Here is a 26,097-nt window from a genome sequence, read left to right as displayed (position 1 = left end):
ATTGCTGGCAGCCGCTTGTGTTCCTCGGCTTGTCGTGGCATCCCTGCCTCCGTGGTCACGTGACCTTCCTCCCTGTGTGTCCCTGTGTCTCTTCACATGACCTTAAAAGGAAGTTATCAGGCCCACCTTAATCCAGGATGACGTCATCATAACTGTTTACATGTGCAAAGACAAGGTCACCTTCTGAGGTTCTGAAGTAGACAGGAAATTTGGGGACTTCTCATCCAGGGGGCTTGTGTTATTGTTCTGTTGATTAAATAGCATCTCGCTGTTATTTTTCATTGGCTTGGGAACACCCACTGTAACGGGAAGGGACGGAACTCAGAATCAGCTGTTTGTTGGGAACTGGCTGTGCAGCTTGAGGCCTGGAGGGAGATGAAAAGGGGCGACGACCTTCAGGAGCCCCTTGTGCAGTTGGGGTTACTCCCTGCCGGCTCCCCGCCATTGATTGATAACACCAGCCCTCTGTTACATGAAGGGCATCCCAAGGCAGAGACTTTGTGCTTTGGAGTAGGATAGACACTGTGCATTCAAGGAGAAGAGGAAAAAACGGTAGGTCAAGGGCTCAGGCCAGGCTTCACCTAGCTTCCAGGATTTGGATGGGGGCAGGGACACAGGGAGTCCCCACTGCTGGAGCCTCCATCACTGCTCCGTGTTGTTGCCAAAAGTCCGTGTCTCCCCTCTGTGGAGTCAGGCTTGGTTTGGGGAAGGGCCCCGGTTCTGAAATCCAGACATCTGAGTTCTAGGCTCCACGCTGTCCCAGGTTGCTGGGTGATTCTGAGCCTGAGGTTGGCCTGCTGGCATGGCCTCTCTCTCCCGTGAGTTGGAGAGACAGCCGAGACACCGCGGGAGGGGGTAGGTTCTAAAGTTGGTGTGTGAGACAAAAATTAAATCCACTCTTACACTGCCCTGCAGATAACCATGGTGGCTGCTGCTCCTCACGCCCAGGGCAGTGTCCTTGGAGCAGAATAAAAGCCAGATTGTCCATCTCACTAAAATCTAGCCTTCAGAGGCGCTCTCCTGCCCCAGACTCCTAGGACTGAACTTAATTAAATTAACCAAGCACCTCCCATGAGTTCCCCTGTGCCCACAGGTAGACCCCAACCCAGGGAACAGGAGGCTGAGAGTTCTGAAAGTGACAGGAAGGGGGCTTTTGCGGCGATTGGGGTACCAAATGAAGTTGACCTTGAAACTGTGAACCTTTATCTTGCCCTTGGGACCACCGATATGGTATTTGTGATCAGGCTCTGTCTAGTGCCTGGGGTCGCAAAGAGTCGGACACGACTTAGCAACACTTTCACTTTTTTTTTTTTTTTTCAATTTAGTGTGGGTCCCGGGCAGGGTTGCCGTGCCCACCATCTGGGGAGAGAAGCAGGGGAGAACATGGCCCCTGCGAGGCTGGGGTTGAGTCACCATCTTTAGCCCTTAACTTTCCGAAAGAGACCAGGCATGGTTGTCTTCTAGCCCTGCGCCATGCTGCCCTCTTGAGGGAGAGAGAGACACCTTTGTTCCTTTAGGAAAATTCACAGGAGTAAGATTGGGAGCCGAAGGCCATAAGGTCTCTATAGCTCTTGATGAACTGCATGAGAGTTGCTGAGGAGATTCTCTCAGTCTGCTCTGCCACTGTCCCCCTTGCTCGTGTTGGCTGTGTATTCTTGGGTTTTACACAGCAGTGCTGTGGTGCTCAGCCTGCCTCCCCAGGACTGCCACTCGGGTCTGCTGTCTCCTCATCTCGTCTCTCCTCGGTGATGATGGGCTGAGCCGAAGGATGCAGCGAACCCTCTGGCTTCTCCCTGCCGAGAACGAGGGGTCCAGACCCTTCTGGATGCCCAGAGCCTTGAGCCTCCTGCTGCCCCCGCAGATCTGTCGGGGTAAAATCGAAATGCCAGCCTGGATGCCCTGAGAATGTCGGGCTTTGTTAGCGTGTGAAGCGGGTGTTGTGAAACTGAGACAAAAGCACCCTTGTGCTTTCGGGAGACCAGGCGTCCGCGGCGGGGCCCGGGGAGTGGGCATCACTGGGGCTGGGTTCGGGGCAGGGCGATGGGAGACACAGCCTGCCCGGGGGAAGTCATGATGCTGTGGGTGTCTTTGAAATCCTTCCTTTCAGTTGGTTCAACCTTCAGGACAGGCCTGGGGACCGGGAGTCCTGGGGTCGTTTACTCATCCATCCATCCTGGGGGTTTCCTGGGCGCCGCTTTCTGTGCCTAAAGTGAGAAACGGGCTCTCGGCTCCCTGATGCGAGGTGGGGAGTAGGCCGGGGCTCTTCCCCAGGAGCTGCGAGAGGAAGGGCCACGTGGGGGTGACAGAAGGGACCCGGGTGCCCGTGGTCGCCCCATCCAGTGGCTGGGCACGGTTGCTGCAGCCTGTCCTCCGCCCTTAAACAGATCGGCAGCGAGGGGCGGGCACCTCCCCAGACCTCCTCTCTCCCTTCCACCTGCTCTCCTGTCTTGCGCACAGAAGATGACCTGCTTCTCTCTCTCTTTTTTCTCTCTTCCTCCGGCTTCCTCTCGCCTGCGCTCCTCTCTCCTGTCCCCACCTCGCCACCCGCCCCGGGTGGACAGACCCAGACGCAGCTGGAGCACGCGCGCATCGGGGAGCTGGAGCAAAACCTGCTACTGGAGAAAGCGCAGGCCGAGCGGCTGCTCCGAGAACTAGCCGACAACCGGGTAACCGCCGCCGCCGCCAGCGCCTCGGCCCGCCAGCGCCCCTGTCAGCGTCCCCCTTTTATTATTTTCTCTCTCTCTCTGGCTGCTCTCCTCCCAGTTTTGTTGGGCTTTTGGTTTTCCCTTTTGCATCCCTTCTAGGAGGGTAGTGCTGGTTTAGGAACGTGCTTCTGTGCTCCTCCGCCGTGTGATGCTGGTTGGAGGAGGGGGAGGTCTTGGTCCTCCGGGACTTTGCGCCCCAGCGCCTGGTCCTATTGCCTGGGGAAGGTCCTGTGAGAGCCTCTCCCACCCCCTCCCCCGTGCCTTGCCCAGACAATGCTCTGTCATTGGGGGCTCTTGGGAACATTCCGCCCCTTGTGTGGACGACCTGTCCACCCCTCCCTTCTCCCCAGGCTGGGGAAGGCAGAGGTAGGGGGACTGGGGATCCGAGGTCTTCAATAGGGTGGCACGAAGGGCCAGCCTGAAGGACCTGGGGCCGACGGAGTGGTGGGACTTTGGGGGAGTGGGGGGTCCCCAGGGTGTATGATTCTCCATCAGCCCCAGGGTCTGAGTGGTTCCTACGTCAGGGAAAGCTCTGTGTGGGAGTGAAGTCGCCCCGGAGTCCCAGGGCACGGTCTGAATCCAGTCTGTAGACCCTGCTGGCCCCTCCCTGCCCACCAGGCATGCCAGGGGCCGGCCTCCTGTGCAGGTCCACCTCCAAACAGCTGGCCAGCCCAGCTGCAGGGCCCCTGGTGATAGAGTTAAACAGACAGCCGGCAGTGATTGACGCAAACCACTGTACACAGCGTGCGGGTGTGGGGCGGGTGACCACCGGTTTCTGCGGGTTGGCCTCTGCACACGAGTGAGTATGCGTGTGCCTGTGGGTGTCCCAAGGTGCACACGGTTCCTGTCCGCATGCTGGCTGTTGCCAGGTGACTGCGTGTGCGGTACACATGTGTATACGCAACGGCTGCTTGCAGAAACAGTTGACGGGCTGAAGCCCTCTACACTGAGGCATCTCCCTCTAGGAAGGGTTCAACCCAACTTAAAAACCAAAAACATGTTTATTGAACTAGAGGTCACCTTCAGAAGCAAATTCCTTAAGCTTATAAAAGATTTAAAACTCTCAAATATATTATTTTCGAATCGCTGACCACCGACTTGGTCAAAGTGGGATTTGGGCAGGTGGAGCCTCTGATCTCAGAGTTTTCCATCAGAAAGTGGGTCTGGGCCTTTTTTATTTATTTTTTTCTGCGTTAGGCATTAAAATGGCAAACGCTTCTTTGGCCACCCCCTCCAAACAGCCTCTCTGTGAGTCCACTCATTCTAGCTGAGACTTTTCTAGAGCGGGATAGTGCAAAATCCCCTCTGTCATGTCCACCCTTTAAAAATAACTTAAACTTGAAGAAAACCATAACCTCAAATAGATGGTTTCCTTTTTTTTCCCCTCTTTGTTGTTGTTCAGTCGCTCAGTCGTGTCTGCCTCTTTGCGACCCCGTGGACTGCAGCACGCCAGGCTTCCCTGAGACTCAAGTCCAGTGAGTCAAGGATGCCATCCAACCAGTTTCTTCCTTGGCTGCTTTATATTTATTTTTGGCTGCAGCATGCCGGATCTTAGCTCCCCCATCAGGGACTGAACCCGCACCTCCAGCACTGGGGCGTGGAGTCTTAACCTCTGGACCCACCAGGGAAGTCCCCAGATGGTTTCTTTTAACCACGGATTTGTCACTAGCTGGCTAGGGCAGTGGGGACCATTGAGTCCCCGAATCACTGGGGCCCAAGGCAGGAGGCGGTGCTCAGATGGGATGGGGTGTCCTTCCCGTGACCTTCCCCTGTCGCGTCCTCCTGCGCGCCCCCTGCCCCCTCACCTGGCGGCCCGCTGACCCCGGTCTCCCTCTCTCCCGGTAGCTGACCACGGTGGCCGAGAAGTCGCGGGTGCTGCAGCTGGAGGAGGAGCTCAGCCTGCGTCGTGAGGAGATCGAGGAGCTGCAGCAGTGCCTGCTCCACTCCGGCCCACCGCCCGCCGACCACCCCGAGGCCGCCGAGACCCTGCGGCTGCGGGAGCGGCTGCTGTCGGCCAGCAAGGAGCGCCAGCGGGAGAGCAGCCTGCTGAGGGACAAGTACGAGAAGGCGCTGAGGGCCTACCAGGCGGAGGTGGACAAGCTGCGGGCGGCCAACGAGAAGTACGCGCAGGAGGTGGTGGACCTGAAGGCCAAGGTCCAGCAGGCCACCAGCGAGAACATGGGCCTCATGGACAACTGGAAGTCCAAGCTGGACTCGCTGGCCTCGGACCACCAGAAGTCCCTGGAGGATCTCAAGGCCACCCTGAACTCGGGCCCCGGCGCCCAGCAGAAGGAGATCGGGGAGCTGAAGGCCGTGATGGAGGGCATCAAGATGGAGCACCAGCTGGAGCTGGGCAACCTGAGGGCCAAGCACGACATCGAGACAGCCGTGCACGTGAAGGAGAAGGAGGGCCTGCGGCAGAAACTGCAGGAGGCCCAGGAGGAGCTGGCCGCCGTGCAGCAGCACTGGTGTGCCCAGCTGGAGGTGCAGGCCAGCCAGCACCGGCTGGAGCTGCAGGAGGCCCAGGACCAATGCCGAGACGCTGAGCTGCGCGTGCGCGAGCTAGAGAAGCTGGACGTGGAGTACCAGGGCCAGGCGCAGGCCATCGAGTTCCTCAAGGAGCAGATTTCCCTGGCTGAGAAGAAGATGCTGGACTATGAGCTGCTGCAGCGCTCCGAAGCCCAGAGCAAGCAGGAGGCTGAGAGGCTGCGGGAGAAGCTTCTGGTCACCGAAAACAGACTCCAGGCCGTCGAGTCCCTGTGTTCTGCCCAGCACACCCACGTAGGTGGCCGCCGCCCCTCCTGCCCATGGGGCGGCAAGCGGCCCCGGGCTCAAGTGCCTGGCTGGGGGAGGGTTCAGGCATCTACTGACCTTTTATTTGCAGCCCAGGAAGCGTCCCCGTTGCCCGTCCCACCTGGAGCATACCTGTCTGAGATTGCAGGGCACCTGGCTCAGAGGAGGAGCCCCTGGCCTCTCTCTCACAAGGGCAGCAGGCCTGAGTGACCGTGGGGCCCCCAGGCAGTCTGAGCAGACCTGGTTGGGTCCCCACAGGCCAGCCTGGAGAGGAGCGTCCCTGGGCAGCAGCTTTCTCCCCAGCTGGCAGGCACGTCCCACCGTGCAGGCTCCCAGGCCTCCTCAGGGTGTTGGTACCGGGAGCTCCAGCACTGGGCTGGCAGAGATGTGGAAGGCAAACCCTGCCCACCACTGGGCAGAGGTAAGGGAGTCCCATTTCTGACAAGAGTGCCAACCTAGGGGACCTGAGGGTGGCCCCTTATTTGCCAGTCCCAATGAGACGGAACAACAGTCTGGCAGCCACTTTCCCAAATGGAGTGGTGGAGTAGGGGAGTGGTCCCGGAAGTGGGCTCTGCAAGGCCAGAGGGATGTGACCCTGGGGAGACTGCTGCCCCCCGTATCAGCTTTGCTGCAAAACTAGAGGTCCCAGCTGAGCACGCTGGGGAGGCTGGGACCCCAGGTGTCACGGACGGGTGTTCCCGCCGGCCAGGAAGGGCCTCATGAGCGGTTCTGGGCACCACACGTGGGTGCAGGCCCTAGGATGCCCCATCTGACCTGGACTCCCTTGGGGTCCATATTGGCTCCGTTTCATAGATGAGCAAACCCAGATTGCAAGGCAGAGTAGCTTTCCCGGAGTTTCTTGCCCATCAGTGGCAGAGTTCCTGTTGAACCCCACTGTCTAAGGGCCAGAGAAGTACCCGGAATGACAAAGTCTTATATGAAGGGACAATGTGCAGCAAATCGTTGCCTCCCCCCACTCTCTGCCTCCCACCTCGAGGTTGTAGGATCTTAGCTACCCAACCAGAAATTGAACTCCGGGCCCCTGCAGTAGACGCTTGGAGTCCTAACCACTGGACCACCAGGGAAATCCCAAGATGGTTGCCTTTTTATCAGCCCCAGTGGTTCTTGAGCTTCTGGTTCCCCTTGTACATTTAATCCAGAATTCAGTGTTTGAGCAACCAGTGTTCAGATGTTCTCCATACAGGGGTGCCTTTTTTGTAAAAGGAGCCCTGCCTATGTCATGCCTTGAGGCCCCACTGCACCGGCCATCTGCCCCCTTCTCCCAGGCGGGGGCCCCTGTTAGCAAATGCCCTCCCAGGATGCTGGGCAGAGAGGAGAAGAAGAGCCCCAGGTTAGCTGTGTGCACATGGCCTGGTTGGCTGCTCAGGGCAGGAGGGTCAGGCCTGGGGCCCTAGGGCCTGGACTCCCTTAGCAGGGAGGTTGGCGGTTGCTGCGGTTCCACAGGATGGCCTGCTGCCCCTGTCACAGACTGCAAACCAGGGAGTGGGTGGTGACCTTAGAAACGCCCACTGATTTCTGCACGTGTGGGACCTTGGTCTGGACCCACATGCCCTCCAAAATTCAAAGGTTTAAGTTCAAGGACAACTTGATTTTTGTTCTCATGTGTAAGTACGGGAATTTTTTTAAAAAGTTTAATGTATGCCTCGTTTTCCCTGCAATGTGTCTAAATAAAGGCCTAGGTGGCTTTGTTAATCACAACAGACTGGCTGAAGCAGGGCTAGGGATGTATGAGCGGAGGTATGAGGGGCAGGTGGATGGAGGTGACTGCCTGCTCGACTCTGCGCTGCCCTGATAGCAATGCTAGGGTCTGGCAAACTGCAGGCTCAGGGGACGGCCAGTTTCACTTGTGCAGGAAGCCAGAAAATTCTGCCAAGAAGCAGGGAGGAGCCTGTTGATGTTTGCCACACAGATTTTTTTTTCATAGTTGATTTTTTGCTTCTAGGTTTGTTTTTTAAAGGAAGTGTTAGACCCCCTGGAGGAGGGCATGGCAGCCTACTCCAGTATTCTTGCCTGGAGAATCCCGTGGAGGGAGGAGCCTGGCGGGCTACAGTCCATAGGGAGAGTCAGACATGACTGAAATGACTTAGCACACATGCACCCACACAGAGAAAGAAAGTAGCATTTCTTGAAGTCCCTCTGGGAGCTATCTCTGAGCATGCTCTGCATGCGCTGCCCCGTGGCAGTCGATTCTTATTTTATGGATGGGAAACCGAGGTTGGGAGTCTTGCCTCTGGATGATGGTGGAAACAGAGTCCCAGGACCAATCTTTGTAGGCATCCCCAGGAAGGAGACAGCTGTTTATATTAGACATTTGCAAACAGGAAATGACAGGCAGTGATCACATGGATGCTGTGTAAGCAGCCTTGGGGGCCCCTGGGAGCAGAGAGGGGGTCCTCTTGTCGGGGAAGGAGACTTAGAACACCTGTGCCCCCTGCTACAGCAAGTCCATGAGAGTCTCCTTGAACTGGAGAGACGTGGGCTGGCTGGGACTGGGGGCTGAGATGGGGAGGCGAGCATCCCCCTTACAGGGCTCTTCTTTCAGATGATTGAGTCCAACGACATTTCAGGGGAGAAGATCAGGATGAAGGAGACTGTGGAGGGTGAGTGGCCACTGGGCCGGGCGGGATGTGGGGCTTTGGGGAAACGCTGGTGGGTTTTGCCTCCAAGCTCATTCGACTTTGTTTTGCATCATCTGGTGTTTGGTGAAAGCTGCCTGGGCTTCCCAGGTGGCACTAGTGGTAAAGAATCCACCATCCAATGCAGGAGACGTAAGAGACATGGGTTCAATCCCCGGGTCGGGAAGATCCGCAGGAGGAGGGGATGGCAACCCACTCCTGTATTCTTACCTGGACAATCCCATAGACAGAGGAGCCTGGCGGGCTACAGTCATAGAATCACAAAGAGTTGGACACGACTGAAGTGACTTAGCACACACATGCAAGAGCTGTCTGCCACATGCACCAACCACTCACCCCCCACAGGAGGAGGGCGAAGGCTGTTTATTGAGAACTTGATTGTGTGTTTGGTGTTGTTATTTTTCTTTTTTTCAAGATATTTTTTTGATGTGGACCATTTTAAAAGTTTTATAATATAGCTCCCCAACCAGGCATCGAACCCACGCACCCTGCATTGGAAAGCAAAGTCTTAACCATTGGACCACCAGGGAAGTCCCTTGCCATGCAGATTTTTAAAAATCAATCTTTGTTTTTGGGATCTTGGGTTTGTTCTTTTTCTGTGTAAGTCTCTGATTCATGTAGAATTCTTACTCCAGGTGTGAGGTAAGGATCCATGTTTATTTTTTTCCCCAAGAGTGCCCACTTCCCCCAGCACCATTTTTGAAAACCTCATCTCCCTGTCTCCACTGATTTGCATGAACCAAACTCACCGTCTTTAAATTCCATCAGGTAATTGACTCTTTAGATTTTTTATTCCTTCCCAGTGACCCATCTGTCTGTTCATGCAACACTTTTACAGTATTTTGAAGCTTCGTTTATATTTCAGTTACTGGCAAGGCTGGTCTTCCGCTCTGTGTTTTTGTTTTTGTTTTTGTTTTTTTTCAAAATTCTCTCGGCCATTCTTTTTTAATTTATTTGGCTTTGCTGGGTCTTAGTTGCAGCATCTGGGATCTAATTCCCTGACCAGGCGTCGAACCCAGGTGTCCTGCCTTGGGAGCATGGAGTCTTGGCCACTGGACAACTAGGGACGTCCCCCCTCCCACCTTTTTTTAATTGAGATATAATTTAAGTAAAATCAACCATTTTAAAACAAACCATTCAGGGGCTTTGATATATTCAGAGTGTTGTGCAATCATCTCTTGTGTCTAGTTCCAAAACTTTTTCATCACTCCACGAGCAAGCCCCATATGCATTATCAGTCATTCCCTTACTTTCCCCTCGTTGCAGCTGCTGACAACTGCTAATCTGCTTTCTGTCTCTATGGATTTGCCTCTTCTGGATGTTTCATATAGATAGCATCATATAACATGTGGCCTTTTATGTCTGGCTTATTTCGCTTTGTATAATATATTCAAGGTTCATCCACATTATAGCACGGGTCAGTGCTTCATTCCCATGTGGGACCAATAGGCCATCGTATGCATACGCCCAATTTTGTTATCCATTCACCTGTTAGTGGACAGTTGGGTTGCTTCCACCTTTCAGCCGTTGTGAATAGTGCTGCTGTAAGTGTGCATGTGGGGATACTTCTTGAGTTCCTGTTTTCAACTCTTTGAGGGTGTATACTCGGGAGGGGAATTGTTAAATTATATAGTAATTGCAGGCTTCCCTGGTCGTGCAGTGGTAAAGAATCCGCCTGCTAATGCAGGAGACTCAGGTTTGATCCTTAGATCGGGAAGATCCCCTGGAGAAGGGAATGGCAACCCGTTCCAGTATTCTTGCCTGGAAAATTGCATGGACAGAGGAACCTGCTGGGATACTGTCCATGGGGTCACAAAGAGTCGAACACGACTCAGCAACTGAGCACGCACACCCGTGGTAATTGTGTATTTAAAGAAGTTTTTTTTTTTTTGACAAATTCTCTTGGCTAATCTTGCTTATTTTTCCGAATGACTTTGTTTATTTTTATTTAAATATATTTTTTAAATTTTTATTTACTAATTAAAAAATTTTTTTCCAATTGATTTTAGAATTAGCTTATCTAGTTCCACAAAAATTACAGTCTGGCTGGCATTTTTACTGGCATCACATTGAATTTATAAATTAACATACATAAAATTAATACATTTCCAGAACTTTCTTTGCATCTTTCTCATGACTGTCCTGGGCTATCCAGTAGTGAATGCATGTGGCCAGGTGACGTGAGCACCTTTATTAGCCCCATTTTTCACTTGAGGAAGTTGAGAGTCTGAGAGTTAAGTTGCTCAAGACCATACAACTCTGGCACCTCTTCTTCAGGGTGGGTTACCCAGGCTTCCCTTGTGGCTCAGCTGGTAAAGAATCTGCCTGCAATGCAGGAGACCTGGATTAGATCCCGGGGTTGGGAAGATCCCCTGGAGAAGGGAAAGGCTATGCACTCCGGTATCCTGGCCTGGAAAATTCCATGGAGTGTATAGTCCATGGGGTCGCAAAGAGTCAGACACGACTGAGCGACTTTCACTTCACCCAGAAGGTCGACTGTCTTGAGAAAGAACTTAGACTCTGGAGGCCAAATGTGATGTCATTTTAGGGTTTGGATGGGAGGGCTAACCCCCCTCATCCACCAGATTGCAGTGTTGGCTCTGGGGTACTGATGGCCCCTCATCTCTCCCTTCTCCCCAGGCCTGCAGGACAAGCTGAACAAGAGGGACAAAGAGGTGACAGCCTTAACATCTCAGACCGAGATGCTCAGGGCCCAAGTAAGTGGTAAGTCTCCCTCCTTCCGGGCAGATGCGGGGGCTTTCACTGGGCCACGTGCCAGTCCAGCGGGGGAGGGGGAGAGGACGCTGGTCAGGGTGCCCTTCCCCACTCTGCCTCAAGAAGTCAGCCTGGCCCAGGTGGCCTGCACTGGACTTCCACCTGGGCAGCAGTGAGGGGGGAGTGGTTGCCCACCCTTCATCCGTAATAAAAGTGGGGGCCCCAGGGATTTCCCTGGTGGTTCGGTGGTTAGGACTCTGCGCTTCCAATGCAGGCATCAGTAGTTTGATCCATGGTGGGGGAACTAAGATCCCATAGGCCGAATGGCACAGACACAAAAAAACAAATGGGGGACCCCAGCCACCTTCTCTCCCCAGAGCCAGGCCTCTGTTCCCTGTGTTCTGCAATTGCATCATAACATCTCTCTTTCTGGGCTTGAAGACCCCTGGGTTTCAATCTCTCTGCCTTTTGGTATAGTATTTGGGCACCAGCCCCTGGAAGAAATACCAGGATTTCAGAATTGGAAGGGGGAGGACTTTGGCTGTAGCAAAAGCCAAGGCCCAAGGGAAATGGGGATGAAGCCAGAGGGTAGCCTGGTGGGGTGGGGGGAGTGGTAGGGGACCAGGAATCTGGGACTTGGTGACAAACTGGCCGTGCTTCTTGTCCATCAGAATGCCAGTGGTGGTGCCCGTGAGCCGGCCCCCATCCTGGGAAACGGTTCTCACCCCCCCCTTCTCTCCACTCCCCATCACATTCACATGGCTTAATGGGTCCCGCAAAGGTCAGTTGACCTCAGGGTCCTCCAGGGCCAAGGTGAAGTAGATTTCCCTTGTCCAGGTAACAGTGTAAACGCCCCTGTCTCTCGATGGCTGGACTGCTTTCCTGACACCAGAGGGGCCCGGCTGCTGTGTGGGGGCCGTGGCTGCTTTTCCTAAGTAGCTCTTCTCGGCCCCTCGCTGCCTGGCCCTGCAGGATGAGGGAGGTCCGTTCAGTGGAGTGTGTCCCTGTTAACACCCGCCTCTCCCTGGGAAAGCCTGCTGCCTGCCCGGGCCTTGGCCCTTGGGTGGAACAGGTTCCTGTGGCGATCCCAACCCTCTCCCTTCTTGCCCTGCTGGCTGGCCTCAGCACTGGAGAGCAAGTGCAGGTCGGGCGAGAAGAAGGTGGACACCCTCCAGAAAGAGAAGCGGCGCTTGGAGGCGGAGCTGGAGGCCGTGTCCCGGAAGACCCATGATGCCTCGGGCCAGCTGGTCCTCATCAGCCAGGAGCTGCTCCGGAAGGAGCGGTGAGTCAGCCGTGGGCGGTGACTAGACCAGCCTGACCCTCACTCCACCCAGTTAGTAGTACCCAGTCTTTTTTGGAGGCGTAGACAGGTGACTGGCATCACCAGAGATCACCATACTGTCTGCTGCTAAGCTCCAGCGAAGCCTCAGAATCCTTCTTAACACAGTTCTCCAAGCAGAGCTCATAGGAAAGATTAGTGATTCCCAAATATCTTAGTCTTGGGGACCCCTAGAAACTCTTAAAAATTATTGAGGATTCCCACTTCCTCTTCCCTGAAGCCCTCCTTGGTTGATGTAGGCTACCATGAGCCACTCCTTGCTTCTTTGGTACTTAGGATGGAAGTGGGAGATAGCTAGAAATGTACTGGCAGATTAAACGAGTAGAGATTTATTTTCCTCACGTAACAAGAAATCTGGAGGTAGCTACAGCTGGCATTTGGTTCAGTGGCTCAAGGTAGCAATGCCAACACCTTTGCTCTCTTGGGTTCTGTTAGAGTCTTCCTCATGGTTGCAAGGGTGGCTGCTGAAGCTCCAGCCATCACGTGCCGTCATTCAGAGCAGGAAGAAAGGGGAAGGATCAGTGCCAGCAAACTTTTACTTGATTCTTTTAACTACCCATGGCCACCTAGAGAGGGAGTTCCCCCCTCCTCTAAAGTAGATTCTGGCAAGGGGAAGAACTTAAAAGGGGTTTGTCCTTTTCTCCCAGCCTCTGCCCATGGGAGACATTGCTAACTGATCACTGCACTCTTTTTCTGCAAAGTCCAGATATGACCTCAGAATCAGTCTTACCACAGTATTCCAGGCAGCTACTGCCAGTTAATCAAGAGTTGATGTAGGAAATAAAACTTATTTGATATCAGGTATTTAAAATGTCTTGCCCCATGAGCTGTCTTGGAAAAACGCTTTAATTTTTATTTAAGTTAATTTATTATTATCTTAAAAATGTATTTTATTGGGATTTACCTGGTGGTCTAGTGGTTAAGAATCTGCCTTGCAGTGCAGGGGACACAGGTTTAATCCCTAGTCGGGGAACTAAGATCCCATAAACCACACAGCAGCTAAGCCTGTGTACTGCAACCACTAAGCCTGTGGGCCACAGCTAAGACCTGATGCAGCCAAATAAAAATTAAATATTTTTTAAAATAAGTAAATAAAAAGTATGTTGTGGAAGTTATATTTATTTATAACATTATATAAGTTTTGTGTATACAACATTATATTTCTACTTCTGCACTATTTTTAATTAAACAAATATATTCTCTTTAAAAAAATAAAAACCAAAAAAATTCTAAGGCTGAGTCTTCTTGACTGTCGGGTTCCAGCTGTGGTCCGATGGTTTCAAGCCTCGTGCTTCCTCTGTGGACCCTCCTGGCACAGATGCCGTGTCTTGGTAGCCAGTAGCCCCCTCGGGATGGCCAGTCTCAGGCACTTGGCTAACTGTGGAGCGTGAGAGCTGAGGGACCCAGACTGACTGCTGTTCTGTACACCCCCGCCCCCTACAGGAGTCTGAACGAACTGCGGGTATTGCTGCTGGAGGCCAATCGCCACTCCCCGGGGCCTGAGAGGGACCTGAGCCGGGAGGTCCACAAGGCTGAGTGGCGGATCAAGGAGCAGAAACTCAAGGATGACATCCGAGGCCTGCGGGAAAAGCTGACCGGGCTGGTGCGTGGGGAAGGGGGCGGCCTGGGGATAGGGGACACCAGGGAGGGGCTGGGGCAACCTGCTGTTCAGGCCTTGGAGACTGGTGACCTCCTGGAGCCACCCCAGGGACTGCCAAGTCACAGTGAGGGTTCAAAATCCCCTAGAACCACTGGAATGGTCAGCAGTGTGGCTGGTGGAAGGGCCACGGGAGGCCCCTTTTGGAGACATCATGGCTGGTTGTGTGGCTGTCTGGGTGATGCGATGCAAAAGAAGATTCCCTAAGAATCTGACCAGTCCAGAGGTGGGGTGGCCTACCGCCAGGTGGTGAGCTCCCCATCCAGGGAAGTAATCAACAAGAAGCCAGCTCCTCGTTCAGGGTCCTGTAGTGGCGATTCATGCATCCATCTCAGGGACGAGAGGGGAACAGAGGCCTGACTGAGCGGAGTCCCCAAAAGTGCAGGTGGGGTAGGCTCATAGCGCAGGACAGAATCATCCCACTCCATCACCCACTGGTCAGCATTCAAGACTAGCCTGTGGCTGGTTCCTAGGCCTGGTCAACTCCAGGATGTGGACAGGTTAGGTCCAGGAGGACAGGCTTGCTGTCAGGGGAAGCTGCTCCAAAGCCCCTCACTGCCCACCCGCTCAGCCACAGTGGAGGAGACGGGAGAAGAGGGGCCTCACAGGCAGGAGGAGAGCCCAGGACCCACCTGCTGCCACGGGAGCAGCCTTAGACCTGCAGGGTTAAGGGAGGGGGATGTCCATTATTCTGTCTGCACCGAGATTGTGGGCATGGGGACCACTGGGCCCAGCTGCCCTGCAGCCTTTCAGTCCTGGCAAGTCTGCCCAGCAGAGAGTGGTTACAGACCCCTCTGTGGTCCTCATGGTGCTGTGAGCCTGGGTGTAACTTGGAAGCCAAGACCCCGGGGCTGGTGGGGCCTTGGGAGTTCTGATTCCAAGACTTTCCCAGAGCTGCATGGAGGGGGCGGAGCCACGCCTTCTCCATGAACCACAAGCTGGTCAAGTTTACACATGACCAGCCTCTCCCCTGTCCCCCCTATACCGTCCCCAGCACCACAGCGAACTAGGGATGGGCTTGGTGGTTAGAAACCTCCTGAAGTGAGGGAGGTTCGGATGGAGCAGGAGGCTTGGGTAGAGGATCGGAGCAGAGCTGAAGGACCTAGAAGCACCCGCCCAAGGAGGGCAGTGCAGGGAGGGTTTGTGGTCTGCCCATCTCCGGTACCATGGTGGGCGGGGTCAGCTGCAGAGCCTTTGGAAGGGAAGGGAAGGAATGTCCTATTGAGGAGGGCGGTGGGGGGTTCTGAGGAGGGGTTCAGGGGCTGAGGCTGTGGGTGGTCTAGGGCTGAAGAGGAAGGACCCATGTAAGACAGTGTGGAGGGAGTTGGGGGGATACCGGAAGAAAAGAGGAGAGGGAGGGGTCCTAGGTTTGAAGACTTGGAAAACATGGAGCATTTGATAGAACCTGGGAATCCAGGGCAGGGAACAGGAAAGATGCTTCTGTAGGGACCTTCAGGTGAGGAAAGGAGGCTTGAGGGGCATCCTGGTGATGCCCAGGCCTGACCCAGAGATGATGTGGGACAGATGAGTTTCCTGCCAGAGAAGAGGTCACCCTCCTGCAGCACGTACACGCACACACACACTTATGCATGCACGCACAGACACACACACTCTTCCTGTCTACACACGCACGCACGCACGCACACACACACACACACACACGCTCGTCCTCTCTCCTGCTGCTTCCAGGACAAAGAGAAGTCCCTATCGGATCAGAGACGATACTCCCTCATCGACCCGTCCTCATCCTCGGCACCGGAGCTCCTGCGGCTGCAGCACCAGCTGATAAGCACGGAGGACGTGCTGAGGGACGCGCTGGACCAGGCTCAGCAGGTGGAGAGGCTCGTGGAGGCCATGAGGAGCTGCCCGGACAAGTCCCAGGTGAGCTGGGCCCCCCCCAGGTCTGGGGGGAGAGCCTCAGCCTTGCCCCCTGGAAGTCCCAGCCCGAGGGGTCCATGGCTTTATCCCGAGGAGCTCAGACAAAGGGCGGAGATGCAGCCTTGCCCCGAGAGCTTAGATTTCCCCATTTTGATGGGGTCTGCTCAGAGTGCCGGGCTTCCCAGGTGGGGCTGGTGGTAAAGAACCCAGCTGCAATGCAGGAGACCCAGAGACACAGGTCCGATGCCTGGGTAGGGAATAGCCCCTAGAGGAGGGCATGGCAACCCACTTCAGTATTCTTGCCTGGGAAATCCCATGGACAGAAGAGCCTGGCGGGCTATGGTCCATGGGATCACACAGAGTCAGACACAACTAAAGTGACTTAGCCCTCACAAACGCACACTCAGAATTCAGAGCCTGCGATGGTCCCGTCGGGAAGACCGCACCATCTAGTGGACGAACTGGGAAATGCTGGCTGGGGCACCTCGCTCAGCCTCCTGCCCTTGACTCTTAACAGGCCATTGGCAATTCCGGTTCTGCAAACGGCATCCACCAGCAAGACAAGGCCCACAAACAAGAGGTAAGGGCACCCTGTCCCTGGGGGGATTTGCTCTGTCACTCCCACGGCCCTCGCGTACAGGCTGACTTCTCTGGAGAGGAAACTTTGAATAGGCAGCAAAACTACAAAGACACATTTTGCAAGAGCCTTTGGGCTACTCATGGCAGGGAGCCGGGGAGGGGGGAGGCGCGGCGGGGGGGCGGGGGGTGTCACAGAGCCAAACTTGGTTCAGTTCCCATCCTGCTTTTTTAACCTTGTTCCCCTTTCCAAAAACCTTTTATTATAAAATAATATGGGGAAACTTTGGGGAAAAAAATCAAAACTACATAAGGAAGAAAACACTGGACATCCCCCTGGTGGTCCAGTGGTTAGGGCTGCACGTCCACTCCAAGGGGTACAGGTTTGATCTCTTGTCAGGGAACTAAAATCCCACAAGCTGTGCAGCGTGGCCAGAAAAAAACCCTCACCAGTAGCTCTTCTACCCAGAGATGAGCGAAGCTGACATTACTTTGCTAAGCATGCGAGTGTGCGTGTGTGTATGTATGTCCACATGTACAGCCAGTCCGAACTATGCCGTTTGCAAACTCACCTGCTTGGTAACATGTATCTGTAACCCCACACTCCACACTGACAGCACTTTCGTGGTCATTCAGGGACACATGCAGAGTAGAGAAAAGTGTAATCGCCTGAGACATGGCATGTTCCCAGATGAGCTTGTACAACGCAGCGTGCTTGTACAAACATTCTGCCAACAGTGTCCTTTTCATGGTCTGTTTAGTGACACGTTTCTCACATTTTCATGCTTTTTTTCTTGGTGATTTCCACTATTTAAAATGGCCCCCAAGCGTCATCTTGTGTTCTAGAAGAGCCATCTAGTGTTCCTAAGTGCAGGAAGGCTGCAAGTGCCTTCCAGAAAATACTTTAGAGAAGCTCCACTCAGGCATGAGTTATAGTGCTGCCGGCCTTGAGTTCATTATTAATGAGTCAACAACACGTATTCAGTGAAATGTTTTAAACAGAAGCACGCATGAAACATGGTTACCTGTTGATCGATTGATGAGCGTCAGATCAGAGATTTGCAGGAACCTTTATTTCCACTGAGAGCAATGGTTCAGTTTTTGCTGTTTCCATGACAGTCTGATTCTATAGAACAAAACTCCTGTAAATAACGAAGATTGTTATGTGTGTGTATATATGTCTGTAAATCTATGTACACGTTAATTTTTTTTTAATTTTTTATTCCTGGTGGCTCAGACAGTGAAGAATCTGCCTGCCAACGCAGGAGACCCAAGTTCGGTCCCCAGTCGGGAAGACCCCCTGGAGAAGGAAATAGCAACCCACTCCAGTTTTCTTGCCTGGAAAATTCCGTGGACAGAGGAGCCTGGCGGGCTACAGTCCATGGGGCAAAGAGTCAGACATGACTGAGAGACTAATACATATAGTTGACATATATACATGCTTTTTTTTACAATTGTATTTTTAAGATTTTTTTTTAATGTGACCATTTGTAAAGTCTTTATTGAATTTGTTACAATATTGCTTCTGTTTATGTTTTGGTTTTTTGGCCCTGAACCATGTGGAATCTTAGCTTCCTGACCAGGAATCGAACCTGTTACCTCCTGCATTGGAAGGCAAAAGAGAAGTCCCTATACATTCTTTTAGAAATCATTTAAAATTATAATTTAGATAATTTTAATAATTATTTAGAAATAATTTTTAATAGACAAAAAAGTTACAAGAATTTAAAAAAAAACACCTAGAAGGACTTTCCTGGTGGTCCAGTGGCAAAGACTCCAAGCTCCTAGTGCAGGGGGCCCCGGTTCAATCCCTGGCTGGGGAACTAGATCCCACAAGCCACAGTTAGAAAACCCCACAGGCTACAATGAAGACTTAAGGTCCCTCGTGCTGCAACTAAGACCTGGTGCAGCCAGATAAATAAATAACTATGCAAGTGACAGTGTTACTCGCTCAGTTGTGTCTGACTCTGCGACCCCATGGGCTGCAGCCCGCCAGGCTCCTCTGTCCATGGGGATTCTCCAGGCAAGAATACTGGAGTGGGTTGCCATGCCCTCCTCCAGGGGATCTTCCTGACCCAGGAATCGAACCTGCATCTCCTGCCTTACCGGCGGATTCTTTACCGCTGAGCCAGCAGGGAAGCCCATAAATACCTATACACAGATAGAAACTGAAAGTAAACGGCACCTAGAGCATCAGCTCTCTCCCCCATAGCACGTGGTTAAGATTTTGCCCCATCTGCTTTACATTTAGTTCCCTGTGTGTAGATGTGTGTTATATGCATACAATATTTTTCTGAACCATTTGAGTAATTGCATATTCAGTCTGCATTCCCCGAGAAACAGGGTGTGATTTTATATAAACACAGTACAGTTATCAGTCTCAGCAAATGTCATGCTGTTGTGAGATTTGTTAATAGAGCCGATCATACTCCCTGCCTGTTTTCTTCAGTTGACCCTGGCGTGTCTTCACGGCTCTCTCCCTGCCCCAGTCCAGGATCCAACCTAAGGTTAATGAGGCTCGTTTCGTTTACTCGTTACGTCTTCTTTAGCCTCCTTGCCTCTGGAACATTTCCTCCATTTCGCTTGGATTTTGATGACATTGGCATTTTTGAAACACAATCCCTCCCTCTTTGTTTAATAGAAGATTCCTCCTTTGAGGTTTGACTGTCCTTTGGGGTGATTAGAGCCGGGTTCTGCAATTCAGGCTGAAATACTCAGTCAAGGTCATGTTCTTCTCCAGGCATCACGACTGGGGCACGTGATGTCCATCTGCCCTTCATTCCAGGTGTGAATCTTAATCACCTGGTCAAGGTGTTGTCTGACCCCTACTGTATGGTTACCGGTTCTTTCTGAATGAATATTCAGTGGAGACCCTAGAAGACCTTGTGAATTCTCAGTTCCTGACTCAAATGCCCCCTGGATTCATCATCGATCTGGGAATCTTGCCTGAGCTGTCTTTATTGTGATGGTTGCAAAGTAGCATGTAAATTATTTCATTTTAATTTTTTGGCCATACCACACTGCTTGTGGGATCTTGGTTCTCCAACCAGGGATCTAACCTGGCCCCCTGCAGTGGAAGGGTGGAATCCTAACCACTGGACTGCTAGGAAAGTCCCTAAATTATGTAATGGAGTAGATAGCATGCTCCAACTCAATGGATGTGAGTTTGAGCAAATTCCGGGAGATGGTGAAGGACACGGAAGCCTGTTGTGCTGCAGTCCATGGGGTCACAAGAGTCGGAGGCAACTTGGCGGCTGAACAACAACAAAGCAAGCTCTAGTATTCAATTTCACCTCCTGGTTTTTTTCAACAGAATATTTTAAATGTAGCATCTTCTCTCTTTCTTAAGCAGTCTCTGTAAAGTCTACGTTTATAAAATTGTGGGCGGAAAAATTGGTTTCCCAGGATTTTCATGGGCCTGACTCCCTTGCTGGGAATGTGTTTTGCTGGGTTCTGTATTAAGGGGCTGTCTGGTGGCCCACACCCCACAGTTAGCTCCTGTCATTCACCTGCAGTGTTAGAGAGCCCACCTGAGGCCCAGGTGCCAGCCCAGTTAGGCTCTGTCCCTGGCTCCTTGTGTGACCTTGCGCCAGTGCGACCTTGGGCTGGAAGAAAGAAGGCTTGTCCTTCCAACTCAGCCGACGGAGCCATGGCTGCAGGCACTCACGTGGAGACCAGAGAACCCTGGCCGCAGCATCTGCCGAGGGCCTGGCCTTGTGGGGAGAAGCAGAGAGGTGGATGTGCGGAGGTGGGGAGCCCGCACCAGACCTGAGAGCAGGGAGGAAGCAGGAAGCTATAGCAGGACCCATCAGGGTTGTGTCTGCAGAGGAGCCACCCGTACCGGGCCCCTTGGGAGTTGATGTCCAGACCTTTGTGTGGCTTTGTCCTGCGAGGCACACGGGGTTCATCCCAGTTTACAGATGTGAAAACTGAGGCTTGGAGTCTCAGCACAAGTTTTCCTTTCCTCGGATCCAGCCTCCACACAAGCCCTCGGAGCTCTTTGTAAATCCTGCCACTCTTGCCTCGTCCCTTCAACTTCCCATAAACTGCTCCCACCCCGCTTGCTGTCTCGCTGTGCCCCAGACACTCAGCACAGAGCGCTCCTGCTCAGGGCCTTGGCACATGCTGTTCTTCCCACCACCTGGCACCGCCAGCTCTCCTCCCCCAGCCCCGCCCCACCCCCTCTGCCCCTTGCCCCTGGGCCTCCTGAGACCCTTGCTGACCAAGCCCTTGCTCTCTGCAGGACAAGCACTGACCCTAAGGGACACCGTGGAGCGGCCCAGTCCGGACCAGAGCCCTTCCAGCCTGCCCCGGCGGCGCCCCCTCCACTCAGGGGGCAGGACTGTCGCTTTGAAGATGAGAACAGTGTTTGTAACAATGATGTACCCACAGCCATGGACAATCCCCCACCCCCAACCCCTTGCCAGACCAGAAGGCTTCCTCAAGCACGACCTTCGACGGAGAGCGGTACAGCCCTGGCCTGGGCCCCCGGGACCTGCAGCCTGGACACCCTGGACACTCGGCAGTTTCTGGAGTTGGCTCGGGAAGGCCGGGGTGATCCAAACAGGCCCCTCTCCCCAGGAGGCGCTGCCCTGAGGACTGTCTTGGCCCCTGGGCATGTCCCCACTCCCTTTCTTCCCCTCCTTCTCCTGGGGGTCCCTCTCAGACCCCTGAGAGCCATTGTCCCAGGAAGGGGCCAGAGGAGGGCCCCAGCTTCCCCTTCAGGCACCAAGGAGAGAAATCCGGTCATTTGGAGGCAAGAGGAGACCCCCTTTTCTGCAGCCTCTTCCAGACTAAGGCAGTCCCCAGGGCTTGTCCCCACACACTGAGCCTCTTGCAAACAGTGGTACAAGTTCCCCTCAGCCCGTCTGCCCAGCAAGGCCCCAGGTTCAAAGTGCTGGGAGGTAGGCCCTTCGTTCCGACCCCAGCGCACACGCAGCTCCAAGCTGCTGCTGTCTGGAGGGTGGTCCCCAAGGCCAGGAGCCACAGTATGAGGAAAGTCTGGAAGCCCCTTTCCTTCTCCCACCCATCCCCAGAGACCTGGCTTGGAGCTGGGGCAGGAAGGTCACAGGGAGGCCCCAAACCAGCCCTTTGACTGGTAGGTCGTATGCTGTCCCCGGGTTGACTCGATGTTCTGAAACCAGCCTCCTACTGGCAGATTCACCCATGCAGACCCCGACGTATACACCTTCTGACCTTGGCACAGGCACACTCAGAGGGGTAACGCATGCACACATGCCATGTGGGTGGGACCTTTGCAGTCAGTCATGCTCGGACCACATGGATGCTCACCCTCGGGCTCCAGGATGGAGCCCCAGGCCTGGCAGGGCTGCAGTTGCACACACTACAGCCTCGTTGCACACGGAATCAGCCAGGTACACGTGGGTGAGCCTTCAGGGAGGCATGGCCATGCACATGTAACTGAACACATAGCCCAACAGCCCCCTTTCAGTGGTACGAGGCGTCTGCCTGGGCATTTTAAGTCCTGTCTCCTGTAGCCAAGGATTGATTGGGGAAGAAAAATCTCCTACCTCCCCTCAAGCCTGCCAAGTTACTCCAGCCTCGTTTGTGATGGGAAAGCCAGCGTCTGCCCGAAGCCCCGCCTCTAGAGCCAGGAGACCTACAGATGGTTGCCTTGCACTGCAGCGTCTCCATGGAGGCCTGCCCCCACTCCCCCAGCTTACGGGCCTCTCCCCTTAGGGGTAGAGGGGATGCCCGATGGGCCAGCATGGTGTTCCCCAGTTGCACCAGGACAGGTATGCAGGTGGTGCCCAGGTCACCCCTGAGTGCTCCCAGGTACAGGTGGGTGGTCTTCACATCCTTGCCCCCAAAGCGGCCCACCCCGGGGGCAGCCAGTTAGTCCTCGGCCCCTCCTCGCTCCCCGTTGGCTTTCGGTAGCTCTTGCATGCGGTTTCATTAACAACAGTCTAGAAGCAATGCTGTAGTGGCTTAACCCAGAGTCAAATACTACTCTTTGCAGCAAAATCAGGCAGCTGCCCTGCCCACTGGAGGCACTGATTAGTCTACTAACAGCCAAAAGCCCACTCTGCGAGGAGCTGAGCCCCCGGGGATGGGCCGGCAGGTGGCCAGCGCTTTCCCCATGAGCATCTGCGCCTGCCCAGTGTGTGCTCAGCCGTGCCCCTCCTCAAGCCCTCCTGCACCCTCCCCTTCCCTTCCCCAAAGTGGAATTGTTGAAGTGTGGCGAGTCCGTGCTCGAGACAATAAAGCTTGTGACTGAGGTCCAGGACCCCTGCAGTTTCTGCTTCTCTCTCTGTGGGCCTCCTGGCCTCCCCCCAATGTCTCCTAGCTCATGAACACCCAGGTGCCAGGAGTCTGACTTGATCCTGTTCTCCTGGTGGACTGATAGCTAATTCTTACTCTAATGTGAATGGCTGATAAAGACCTCAGGGGGCCTGGTGTGGAACAAGTGTGGAACTTGCCTTGTCTGAGAAAAGGGAGCTCAACAAAAGCAGCAGAGAACCAGAGAAAGGGGGCAGCAGTGGAAGCCGGGCAAGGCTGCCAGAGAGGCATGAGGGTTTGGATTTGAATCTGTTGGAGATGTAAGTGGGCCCACAAGGAAAAATCGAAGTCTCCCCTGTACAGAATAGTGATGGATCAGCTAACAAATCTGATGAGTTCAGTGAGAACGCTTAAGATAGCTAATGCTGCCTCCTGCAGAAAGATGTCTTTTCTTTAGATCACGTAGTCACTGTTCTGCCAGCTTTATACTCATTTTGCAGGCTGGCAACTGAGGGTCCCCCCCACCCCCCACCCCTCTCCATAGAGACCAAACAAGGCTCTCGAGGTTAACAGCTGAATGTGTCCAGCTCTGTGCCCTTTGTTGGGCACTGCGTTAGCGGAGTCCTGGAGGAAGCAGTAAGACTGTGCAGCGGGGGAATGAGAGTTTAAAAGGAGGGCCTGTGTGTTCAGGTGTGGACGGGGACCCACGAGGGACTCAACTGCAGACAGAACTCCAGCGGGCAGTGTGGCCCGGTAGGGAAGGAGAAAAAAAGAAAGTGAAAGTCGTGTCGGAGTCTTTGTGACCCCCCATGGAACTCTCCAGGCCAGGACACGAGTGGGTAGCCTTTCTCTTCTCCAGGGGAGCTTCCCAATCCAGGGATCAAATCCAGGTCTCCCGCACTGCGGGCGGATTCTTTACCAGTTGAGCCACGAGCGAAGCCCAAGAATATTGGGGTGGGTAGCCTATCCCTTTTCCAGGGGATCATCCCGACCCAGGAATCGAACCAGGGTCTTCTGCATCGCAGGCGGATTCTTTACCAACAGCTATCATGGAAGCCCGAGGGCGGCAGCTGCCTCTCTCTCAACTCCCGCCCCTGCCTTCTGCCGACCCCTCCCATTGGCTGAAGCCCTGCCGGCCCCTCCCATTGGCTGAACCCAAGGCAAGGTAGCCTATTGGAGGCTGTGTAGGTCATTCCCTGGGAGCACAGCCAGGCTGGAGATGGGGCGGCCAGGTGGGGTCTAAAGCCGCGCAGTCGACACAGTGTTCACCAAAGACAGATTGGGAGTGAGTTTTGTTGTCTTTGGGTTTTGTTTTTGTTTCTTTGTTGTTTTTTTTTTGTTTGTTTTGCTGTGCAGCACCATGAGGTGTTTGGTGACGGAAATTCAAAACCAGACCGTCCAATTCTTTTTTCTTTTTGGTTTTCTTTGCTCTGACCATGCTTCACACCTTGTGGGACCTTAGTTCCCCTACTAGGGATCGAACTCAGGCCCTCGGCAGTGAAAGCACAGAGTCTTAAACACTGGACAACCAGAGAATTCCCCAGACCGTCCAATTCTTAAACCTGCTGAGGTTCTTTGCATGTCCCTGGGATCCCTGACCAAGGAGCCGACCCCAGCTCCTTGCAGTGGAGGCTCAGAGTCCTAACCGCTGGACCACCAGGGAAGTCCTGGGGCTGGATTTAAACAGCACCCAATTCTTAGGCTTCTGCTGCCTCTAATAGAAATGGTCTCTATTTTTCCAGAACTCATCATCCCAGTATTTTGAAATGCAGAGAGCTTCTGCAGAAAGATTCTTTCCTCTGAGACCAAACGCTGCTGTGACCTATGTGTTTTTTCCCCATTTTACCCAAGGCACTGGGTTGGCCCTGTCCCCTGTCCCCATTACACTGAATGGGTCACCCTCCCCAGGGTAAAGCATTTCAGGGACTAGTTTATCCTTTGGTGGAAATGCTGGGGGCTCATGGTCAAAGAAGAGTGAGATCTCCACCCACTCATGGGTCCCAGGCCAGCAGTCATCGGAACCCCAGGATAACTGCTATGAAGAAAGGATGTGAGGGGTGGCAGGGAGGCAGGAAGTGGGGACAGACAAGGACTGTCACGGGGAGGGAGAGGGGCCTGGTGTCTCTGGCCCTTACCGAACCAGAGAGTGCATGGGACCTGAGGCTGGGTGAACAAGGGCTTGAATCTCACGAAAGGAGCTTCCTGAGTCCTTGTCTGCCCAGGGCTTGGCATCCAGAAGGTGGAGGATGGAAGGAGGGCCCCTGAAGCAGGGTGAGGGGCCCTCCACCAGGTGTGAAGCGGTGACGACAGTCTGCCACACAGAGCCCTTCTCACAGGGTGCTCAGAGCCTGGGCAGGTGACTAGGAAGCCCCAGGGCTGCAGCTGTGGGGGGTGGGCAGCTTCAGAGAGGTGGCTACAAAGTCAAAGCCCAAGAGAGAGCCTGGAACCCTTCAGCTGGTGGAGGGCGGGGGGCACGGGGAAGGGGGAATGATCTCTGACCACATCACCCTGGAAGAGACCAAGCCTTGGATGCCCTTGGGGTTCAGCCCAGCCCACCACCCTCTGACTGCGGGCCAGGCGGGTTGCTTCACTTCCGTGAGCCTCAGTGTTTTCATCTGTAAAATGGAGACCATAAAACCAATCTTGTGCACTGTGGAGGCTAAGTGAGTCCTCAGAAGCCCTTAGGTTAAAGGCTACACCCAGTGGTTTCCTGCACTCTCCCATCCAAGCAGAAAAGTTGCTCCTTCTCCATCTGCCTCTGGGAGCCCCCACCCCTGGCTTGCTGGGCCCCTGGACAGTCTAGTTTAGAGGCAGCAAGAGTGCTTCCCCAGGGCCAGGTCTCGGGTACGGTGGGAGTGGGTGGGAGCCTACCACTCCAGACAGAGGGTGTCTCCACACCACCCCTGGGTCGACTTTCCTAACTTAGAAGTGTTAAGATAATGTCAGCTGTGCAGAATTGTAGGTAGAGTTCCCACACTCCCTTCACCAGCTTCCTCTCCTGTTACCTTCTTGTTGGATCACAGGACTGTGATCCAAGTAGAACACTGACATTGGTAGGGTACTGTGAACTCAAGTACAGACTTTATTTGAATTTCACTGGTTTTTCTTCTAAATATCCCTGTTCTGTTCCGGAATTCCAACTAGGATCCCACTGGGCATGGATTCATCATCCAGTCTGTAGTTTCTCAGACTTTCCTGGTCTTTCACGACCTTGACACATTTGAAGAACACTCAACAGTTATCTCGCCCAATGTCCCCCACTTTGGTGTTTTCTCAGAATTAGATGGAGCCCCAAGGTGTTGTGCCCTGTTGGGGCACCATATCAGGGGTACCTGATTTCATCTGTCTTATTACCAGTGCGGGTTAGCTTGGATCACTTGGTTAAGGAAATGTGTGCTAAGATTCTCCACCATCAACTTATTCTTTTGTCCATTTATAATTCATAACTGTTTTGGAGGAAATGCTTTGAGATTATGCAAATGCCCCCCTTTCTTCTTAAAGTTTCACCTCTGATTCTTTTCTTTTTATTTTTTGGCC

General features: G+C 53.7%; 1 protein-coding gene across 2 annotated transcripts in view; it reads left to right on the top strand.

Moving 5' to 3' along the window:
- CLIP2 (CAP-Gly domain containing linker protein 2) overlaps positions 1-22,567 on the top strand; it is a 75,500-nt gene extending 52,933 nt beyond the window's left edge. The window contains exons 9-17 of one of the 2 annotated variants that reach the window (XM_069571460.1): positions 2,562-2,666; positions 4,551-5,486; positions 8,062-8,119; positions 10,796-10,879; positions 11,996-12,152; positions 13,653-13,812; positions 15,556-15,747; positions 16,262-16,324; positions 20,564-22,567. In XM_069571460.1, coding sequence (XP_069427561.1) covers positions 2,562-2,666; positions 4,551-5,486; positions 8,062-8,119; positions 10,796-10,879; positions 11,996-12,152; positions 13,653-13,812; positions 15,556-15,747; positions 16,262-16,324; positions 20,564-20,575 — 1,767 coding nt within the window. In that variant the 3' untranslated portion in view covers positions 20,576-22,567. The remainder of the gene's footprint in view (positions 1-2,561; positions 2,667-4,550; positions 5,487-8,061; positions 8,120-10,795; positions 10,880-11,995; positions 12,153-13,652; positions 13,813-15,555; positions 15,748-16,261; positions 16,325-20,563) is intronic. The other variant, XM_069571459.1, reaches the window with a different exon arrangement.
- Positions 22,568-26,097: the final 3,530 nt, after the last annotated feature.

This window comes from Ovis canadensis, chromosome 24 (genome assembly GCF_042477335.2).
Source record: "Ovis canadensis isolate MfBH-ARS-UI-01 breed Bighorn chromosome 24, ARS-UI_OviCan_v2, whole genome shotgun sequence".
Classification (NCBI taxonomy): Eukaryota; Metazoa; Chordata; class Mammalia; order Artiodactyla; family Bovidae; genus Ovis; species Ovis canadensis.
The sequence above is the reverse complement of the archived record's forward strand: the minus strand, read 5'-3'. Positions and strand labels throughout refer to the sequence as shown.